Source organism: Quercus lobata, chromosome 9, assembly GCF_001633185.2.
Source record: "Quercus lobata isolate SW786 chromosome 9, ValleyOak3.0 Primary Assembly, whole genome shotgun sequence".
NCBI lineage: Eukaryota > Viridiplantae > Streptophyta > Magnoliopsida > Fagales > Fagaceae > Quercus > Quercus lobata.
The window spans coordinates 14,704,405-14,713,290 of record NC_044912.1 but is presented as its reverse complement, the minus strand read 5'-3'; the positions used below and the strand labels follow the sequence as shown (position 1 = coordinate 14,713,290).

At 37.3% G+C, this 8,886-nt stretch overlaps 1 protein-coding gene across 2 annotated transcripts; it reads left to right on the top strand.

Annotated features, from left to right (window-relative positions):
- The first annotated feature begins 237 nt into the window (after positions 1 to 237).
- On the top strand, positions 238 to 6,960 carry LOC115960175 (homeobox-leucine zipper protein ANTHOCYANINLESS 2-like). 2 transcript variants are annotated; one of them, XM_031078936.1, is made up of 9 exons: positions 238 to 378; positions 1,490 to 1,710; positions 1,817 to 1,934; positions 2,044 to 2,730; positions 3,094 to 3,195; positions 3,269 to 3,481; positions 5,184 to 5,358; positions 5,440 to 5,807; positions 6,104 to 6,960. In XM_031078936.1, the coding sequence occupies exons 2-9, from the start codon at positions 1,499 to 1,501 to the stop codon at positions 6,497 to 6,499; spliced, it is 2,271 nt and encodes a 756-aa protein (XP_030934796.1). In that variant the 5' UTR covers positions 238 to 378; positions 1,490 to 1,498; the 3' UTR covers positions 6,500 to 6,960. The 2 variants fall into 2 exon arrangements, with proteins under 2 accessions (XP_030934796.1, XP_030934795.1); XM_031078935.1 differs by lacking the exon at positions 238 to 378 and adding an exon at positions 390 to 1,355.
- The last annotated feature ends 1,926 nt before the right edge of the window (positions 6,961 to 8,886 follow it).

The window sequence follows — 8,886 nt, the reverse complement described above, 5'->3', positions numbered from 1 at the left end:
TTCAGAACTTTTTTTTTTTGTTTGGGGTTTTTGTTAGTGATTATTTAAAAAAAAAAGCAATAAACAAAAGCTCTCATTGACTCTTGAATTTTCGTTTCTCTCTCTCTCTCTCTCTCTCTACTAGTCATTGTAAGTCAGCTCCACATTTATTTATTTTAGTATTTTATTTAGTTTGAAGTTTTGAAAACACAGTTAAAAATTAAAGAAATTCAACAATTTTTTATGTATTTTATCTCTGTCTTTTTCTCTTCCACAGATCCCACAGAGAGAGAAAGTAAGAGGATCTAAAAAGTCCTTTACTTTCTTGGCTGTAAAACAGGAGGACCCATCTTTTGGCTTATTAACTTGGCTCACTGTCAAATACTCAAATTTATAAAGGTACCCTTTTTCTTCGTACTGGGTTTGGTTTTGCAACTTTTGTATTTGCCTTCCTGACTCTATTTTATCAGAGAGAGAGAGAGAGGGTTGGGGGGGTCAGCTGGGTCTTTTTGTTTGGATATGGTATTATGCCTTTGAAAAGTCATAGATAGTGTGAATGTGAAATAGGTCCTCTGCACCTCTTTTGGTGTTCTTGTCTTCATCTTTTTTTCTCTCTGCCATCTTTTTTAGTCTCCTTTTGGTTTTCTGCTTTCTAGGTCCTTTTCGGTACTGACAAACACTAGGTCAAGAATGATCCATGAAAAGATGGGAACTTGGGGTTTATTTCATATTGGAAAGTCTTCCATGGTGTTTCATGTGTTTGCTTGTCTGTGTGTATAAGAGAGAGAGAGAGAGAGAGAGAGAGAGGTGTGAACTGCGGAATAGATAAAAGGGCTTTTCTTGTCTTGTTGCTCTTTTTTATATCTCTATCCGTAAGAGTGAAACAGATTTTCTGGAGAGACAGGGAGTAAGTCATGCATGGGCGTTGACAAGGAATCAGCTTTTTTTTTTTGTTTCTGTTTTGGCTGAGAGTGTAATTGTCAGTCTCAACTCAATCTAAGGTAAGGTCAAAAATATGTAAGATAAAAAAAGAAAAAAAGAAAAAAAGAAAAAAGAATTGTAACCTAAGCATACCCTTGTGAAAGTGATAGTGACTATTTGATAATACCCTGGAGACGCAAAAATAGTCAGAAAGAGAGAAACGGAGAGCAAAGGCTTTACCTTTTTTTTCTTCTCTTTGATCTATTTCCATTATGATGGGGTTTGGTGGTTTGATCAGTGGTGGTAGTGGTGGTGGAGGGGTTGCAAGAGTTGTGGCTGATATTGCTCCACACGGCTCAAACATGACTAGTGGTGCCTTTGCTCCGCTACCCCTTCTCAGTACTCCACCTATTCCAAGTTCAATGCACAGTTCCTCTACCCTCACTCTCTCCACTGTATGCCTCATCTCTCTCTCTCTCTCTAAACGTTTTTCTTAACGATTCATGGTTTACTTCTGTATTAATATTGATTTTGATTGTGATTTTGTGCGTGGTCTTCTTGGTCTTTATGTGATTGGATTTTTCTGCAGTCAAGGAAAATGGAAGGCCAAGGTGGTGAGATGGCTCTGATTGGGGAAAACTATGATCCTGGTATGGTGGGAAGGTTGAGGGAAGAAGGGTATGAGAGCAGGTCAGGGAGTGATAATGTTGAAGGCTCGGGTGATGACCAGGAGGCCGGCAATGATCAAGGGCCGGCGAAGAAGAAGAAGTACCATAGGCACACTCCCAACCAAATTCAAGAGCTTGAAGGGTATGATTCTTCTTTTGAATGCAGTGCTATTCTAGTACTTAAATCAATATGATTGAAGGATTTGTTATTAGGAGTTTATGTTTTATTTGGTGTTATACTGGTGTAGTTTCTTTAAGGAGTGTCCCCATCCTGATGAGAAGCAAAGATTGGAACTCAGCAGGAAGCTTGGCTTGGAGATCAAGCAAGTCAAATTTTGGTTTCAAAATAGGCGAACCCAAATGAAGGTAAATTGATATATTGGTTTTAACCTGTAGTCTATGTATTCTTTTCTTTTTATCCCAGTAGGTTTTGTTTTATGGACATAAGGAAATGATAAATTATAATCTGAATCAGACCCAATTGGAGCGCCATGAAAACATAATTCTTAGACAAGAAAATGATAAGCTTCGGGCCGAGAACACTTTAATGAGGGATGCTATGGCAAACCCAGTGTGCAACAATTGCGGTGGACCGGCCATTCCTGGTCAAATATCATTTGAGGAGCACCAGCTTAGGATTGAGAATGCTCGATTGAAGGATGAATTAAATCGTATATGTGCTTTGGCAAACAAGTTCTTGGGCAGGCCTCTCTCATCCTTGGCCACTTCCATCCCTCTCCCAAGCTCAACCTCCGGTTTGGAACTCGGGGTAGGAAGAAATGGGATTGGTGGTTTAAGCTCTATGGGCTCCCCTTTACCAATGGGACTTGATCTGGGAGATGGGATTATGGGCGCTTCAGCAATTCCTCTAATTAAGCCTTCCATGAGCTTCATGGGCAATGAAATACCAACGGACAGGTCGATGTTTATGGATCTTGCTTTGACAGCTATGGATGAATTAATTAAGATGGCCCAGGCAGATAGCTCCCTTTGGATCAAAAGTTTGGATGGAGGGAAGGAAACGCTGAATCAAGAGGAGTATGTAAGGGCATTTTCTCCTTGTATTGGCACAAAACCCATGGGTTTTGTAACTGAGACTACAAGGGATACTGGTATGGTAATCATGAACAGCTTGGCTCTTGTGGAGACATTGATGGACGAGGTATGCTGTCTAAAACCATTTGTGCCTTTGTGAAGTTCTAAGTGATTTTATTGTAAATGTTTTTTTGCTAAATGAGTATGATCTTTCGTGGTGGTTTTTTCATTTTTGTATAGTTTGGGATAGAACTGTTTTCTTTGCTTCAGCACATTGTTGTTCCTAAACTTTATTTACATTGTACCTCCTAGATATTTGATATCATTTCTGAATAGATTAAAGCACCTTTGTTTGTCTGTGTTTTTTTAGTACTGTTGCTTATAGCTGCAATTTTCTCTTCATCGTATTCACCATTGAACTTAGAAATCATGCTACACTTGGAAGTTTTAGTGTCTAAATGGTGATTTTATTTGCCTTTCTTTGAAATAGGGTCGATGGAAAGAAATGTTTCCATGCATAATTGCTAGAGCTTCCACCATTGATTTGATATCAAATGGCATAGCTGGAACCAAAAATGGTGCTCTACAAGTGGTATGTTTCTCAGCTATTCCTTTTTCCTTTCTAAGGCTGCTGAATTAGAGCTCATTAAGATCTTACTTTGTAGATGCATGCTGAGCTGCAAGTTCTTTCACCATTTGTCTCTGTCCGTCAATTGAAGTTCCTCCGGTACTGCAAGCAGCAGGCGGAGGGTGTGTGGGCTGTGGTTGATGTTTCTATTGACATTAGCATAGAAAGCACCAACATGCACCCATTTGTGAACTGTAGAAGGCTTCCTTCTGGATGTGTTGTGCAAGATATGCCTAATGGTTACTCAAAGGTAATTGTGAATGTGGATTTTTTATTTGCTATTTAAATGTTTACATGCAATCTCTCTCTCACTCTTTAATTTCTTTCTTGATGTTTATTGTGCTATTCTGTGTTGGTGTATTATCCCTTAGGCATATTTAAGGAGGTTGTTGTAATAACTGCATTTTTTAGGTTTAGTTGACACTCCATCAAGGTGAAATTATGGGCACTTGGACTCCCAGTCCCAAACCCCCTTGACTTGTGCTTCCAAGAATTTATGTTGTTTTTTATTACTCACCAAAGTTGCCCTATATTTGGTGGGATTTCTCTTTATGATATATAATAGGGCTTTACCTAAGAATCTGAACCTTTTATTAGTATTTTACTGAAGAAGATGCTTCCTCAGTATGATTATTTTATCCCATTCGAACTTCAATGCTGAGATTGCTTATTGTCTGTACTTAATTAGTCTACTGCTACTCTTAGAGACGAGCAAATCAAGGGCACTAATCAATGTTTAATATAAGTGTAAGCCTCTTATACTATCCTTGCTTATTGAATATAGTACATTTAATAATTTATCTCAGCAGGTAACATTGGAACTTTCAAGCTTTGATGTATAAACAATATATTTGATGCTTCTATTCCTGTCTCTTGCTCTCTTTTAGTGTTATGTTTTATCTCCACGAGACTATATGACCTGGATCCAGTCCTATATTGTAGTATATTGAAACACATGCAGTGCGATAAAGGCTCTCGTTATCTTAATAAAATTGTAGCTTCTCTTTTAACAATTAATAAAATTCCACAAAACCTTATTGTCAAGCTTTAAGAATTCCTATTTTTTGTATCATCTAGGAAGTACTCTGTCCTTATCTTGCTGATATTGATTTTTGACTTTGCTCTTCATCCTTTTCTATGGACCTCTATATGCAACATTAATTCATGATAGCTTTGGATTTCATGTCAACTCTTCTCTAGGTCTTATTATCTTTACTCTAATTGCATTTTAATATCTTTCTTTCCTTTTCCCCTTCCTCTTTCTCTTCTTCTCACGCGGCAGCATTCTATTTTTTAGATTTTTTTTTTTTTGCATGTAGGGGCTGTTTGGTAAATTCCAGAGAAGGAGGTTTTTATAGAATTTTTAAATGCCGTACTATCCTGTCTTCAAACTTTAATTTTAGCTTATCACCACTTGATGCGATGAAAAATATGTTCAGTGAATAGAATATGCTGATGGTTTGTAACATAAAGTCTTGTGTTGGTGGTACCTTTCCCCTAGTTTAAGCATCATAATGGCTGTAAATGCTTACCTTCACCATCCTAATTCCTAGCCCTCTTCCTAAATACCTGCTTGTGTATACACACAAACTTTTCTTTGGATAAGAGTTTAACTGTGTAAGAACATTTCACCGAAGCTAACTGAAGAGAGAATTTTCACAAGTGTTACGGTAATACATTCATGAAAACAAATGGAGCAAAAAAGGATGAAACCTTTCGTTGATAGTTATTTTGGGAACTATTTTCTGTTGAGATTGGTGTAGTCTCTAGAGAATAGAATGGTGGAAAAGAATATATGTGACTGACTCTGATTAGCCTATTAAGGATCCCTAGCCGACCCCAATTTTATAGACTAAGGTTTGGGTTGTTGTTGCATAGGTGTAGTTTGTAGACCTTACGTTTGATTTCTAAGTAAGTGGGTTCTGATAGATACTTGGTGCATGCAAATGCAGGTTACATGGATAGAACATTCAGAATATAATGAGAGTGGTATCCATGAACTATACCAGCCATTTATTAGGGCTGGCATGGGCTTTGGTGCACAAAGGTGGGTTGCTACCCTCCAAAGGCAGTCTGAGTTCTTGGCAATCCTCATGTCATCAACCTTCCCCCTTGAAGATCACACAAGTATCTCTTCACTGCCTGATCATTTTTTCACTTGGATAAATTTTGTAAATTTTCACATTCTGATACACCATTTTTTTGTAGCACTTAGTCCAGCCGGAAAGAGGAGCATGTTGAAGTTGGCGCAGCGCATGACTGACAAATTCTGTTCTGGTGTTTGTGCTTCAACCACTCACAAGTGGGACAATCTCCGTCTTGGAAATGTGGGTGAAAATGTTAGGGTTATGACCAGGAGGAATTTGGATGACCCTGGTGAGCCTCATGGTATTGTGGTGAGTGCTGCAACTTCGGTTTGGATGCCTGTATCACAGCAGGGACTGTTTGATTTCTTGCGAGATGACCGATCGAGGAGTCAGTGGGACATTTTATGCGTTGGCAGGCCAATACAGGAGATGATTCATATTGCCAAAGGCCAGAAACAAGGCAACTGTGTTTCTCTCCTTCGTGGAAATGTGAGTAATCATTTTCTGTATGCACAGCATAGCATACCTTGGTAGTTTTTGGACTCCAACATGTTAAAATTGTGGTTGAATGATTAAATTCGCTGGTTCCTAATAACTCAAGCTTTTAAGGAAATTGGTAATTTATTATGGTATCAGAGCAAATAGTCCCGAGTGTTAAAATAATGCCTAAACGATTAAATTAACCATTATCTAACATGTTCAGTTTTTGTGAGAATTGGTAATTTATCCCACCATTTTTTGCTTTTTTTTCCCCGACTTATCTGTGTATTTGTTTGACTTGACAGTCCACTAATGAGAACGAGAGCAACATGCTGATATTGCAAGAGACATGGACAGATGCATCAGGCTCAGTAGTTGTTTATGCACCAGTAGATGCGCCATCGATAAATGTGGTGATGGGTGGTGGGGATTCTACCTATGTGGCTCTCCTACCATCAGGGTTTTCTATTCTGCCTGATGATCAATCCTTCTTTGGTGGGCCTCAAATTTGCAATGGAACTGTGATAAAAGAAGACAATAATGGCAGTGATGGAAGCGGTGGATGTCTACTTACTGTTGGATTTCAAATCTTAATTAATAGCCAGCCAGCTGCGAAACTAACCGTGGAGTCAGTAGAGACCGTTAACAATCTCATCTCCTGCACTATTCAGAAGATCAAAGCTGCCCTTAAAATACCATAGTTGTGATGATGGGCAATGATGTGTTTAGCTTAATTTACCCTTTGTTTTAAGAAATGAACAAAAAAGATATGAAAGAAGTATAGGAGATAGAGTGGATAGAGTAAAGGAGGAGCTTGAGGTTAAAATTCTCCTAAGGGTTTCGAGTCAAGAACGAACCGTGTGCTGGGAATTTTTGCGTGATCATGGTAGCAACATGAGTTGTGGTCGGTCTTCTTATAGGGTTCTGTTTTAAATTCATCAGTTTGGAACTGGAGGTTCGGGTATTGACTCTGTGGACCAGCGAGGTTGGCTCAAACTCCCTTTGTCAATTGTGTATTAATTATTAAACCTATAGAGGTAAACAACATAGACATGGGAGGAAGTATGTCTTAAGTGTTTTTGTTTGACTTTATTCTAAATTGTAGGGTGTGTTATCTCAACTTACATATTTGGTTCAAAAAGTTTGAGCTCTATTATACCAACTTGTTCGTTTTGGCTAGTGTCTACTGTCTCCTCTCCTCTTTCCCTATCTCTCTCATTCCAAGCACAGGGCTAGTGTCAGTTTGCCTAAACTCTAGGTACATCAAAACCTTTACACTATACAAACACATCAAAATAAAATAAACCAATGAAAAATAGCTAAAATAATCAGACTTAGCCTAACTAGATGGAATATATTGTCCTTGTTTACATGAATGCACAAACATAATTTTCATGAAATATCGTGCTATTAAATTATTTATAACAAAAAACCCATTTAGAATATGGTTGGATGCCATAATGGGCTTTTTCCAAGTTGTTCACAAGTCAATTCTGGTCGGTCTTTGTTCGCCTCCTAGGGTAGTATGACTACGAGTTTGTCATTGATGGTGGAACGGGTGAATGGTGGTGGGTACTTAGGGTCTGTTTGGATATAATTTATTTTGCTAAAAACTAAAAATACTATAGCAAAATAATTTTTAAATGTATTAAAAATTACTGTTCACTCTTTTTTTACTGTTCTTATGCCTTAGTGCATTGTTCATGTCCCATGAACAGTGCACCAGGTGCTGATCTTAAAACAAAAAAAAAAAGAGAGAGAAAACGCGCAAACATGATGCAAAAACGTGGATCCAAACTCCACCTTAGTCATTAGGCTCTGATACCAAATTCTACGAGACGACAAATCTCAAGAATATACATTTTGGTTTGAATTTTGTGATGCCTCTTATTAATGCACTGCTGAATTTTAAACACAGGACTGGACTACAACTATTCAAACTAGCCAAAACATATGGCTAGATTAGACAACTCCTCTCCCTTTTAAAACTAAGATAATGACAACAAAAGATAATTAAATTCAATCCTAGTCTCATATCACATCATAAACCAAATAACTCTTTGAGGCATATCTTGTCTGAACAATCTTTTGGACTTCTCATTCAGCTGGTATGAATGATCCTCCTACTGGAACACAATAATTCCATACTTTCTTGCTGTTTTCTGGTAGCCTATGAACGTATTTATCCTTTGGGTTCAGTGAGGATACTCGATCATTCACAATATCTTTATAGCATGTTTTACCCAATGCCAACACGTTTTGGCAACATTGTTTTGTTATAGAAAAGGCCCTATCAAACCAAGCATCATCAATTTCTTCTGAGCAATCCAGTAAAAAGTTGGGTTGATGATCAAGTTTTTCCCAGCAGTCACTCACTTGTAGGTCAGATTTTTCTGTTGGCATCGATTGATGAGTTGGCTCAATCAAGATTATGTTGCTCAATATGAACAGGATTGTTATAAAGGGAAGACTGTTGAACCATGCCATGCTATTTGAGCCTTGGGAGAATGAGTATGATATGATATTTTTCTTTGGGGAGAGACTTTTGTGAGATTACATTACATGGATAGGAATGGTATTTATTTAGTGTTACAAATACGAGCGATACTATGATAATGGAAAATGCTAGGGCACTCGTTAATAATTTATTTAAAGAAAGTTTTTATGGAAAATGAAAAAAAAAAAGTAATTAATACTTTGACAGCTTTTTTCATTTCCCATAAAAGTGGTATCAAAACTTTCCTAAAATGAATTATTAATGAGTATCCTAAGAGTACTATATTTAAGTTTTTTTATTATTAAATTTTATTTAATTTAAGGTTTTTTTTAGAAGTAATTTAAATTCATGGAGCCACACTGATAATTACACCATTAAATTTTAATTATACACATTGATGAGATTTCCAAACACCAAAATGCCACAATAAATTCACATTATAATTACACCAATAAAATTTAATGAAAAAAATTGGTGAGGTTTCCAAACACCAAGATACCACAATAAATTTACATTAATTAATCTTGTTGGCGGACACTTCCAAACCCTTGATTATCATAGGGTCATGCTAACGAGTGCCCTAAGGGCGCT

What these genes read in the sequence shown, in the direction of transcription:
- LOC115960175 (XM_031078935.1), top strand. Translation starts at nt 1,173, where the DNA reads ATGATGGGGTTTGGTGGTTTGATCAGTGGTGGTAGTGGTGGTGGAGGG. An exon ending in CAAATTCAAGAGCTTGAAGG is followed by an intron (nt 1,711 to 1,816) that starts GTATGATTCTTC and finishes ATACTGGTGTAG; the next exon opens with TTTCTTTAAGGAGTGTCCCC. An exon ending in TGCCTAATGGTTACTCAAAG is followed by an intron (nt 3,482 to 5,183) that starts GTAATTGTGAAT and finishes ATGCAAATGCAG; the next exon opens with GTTACATGGATAGAACATTC.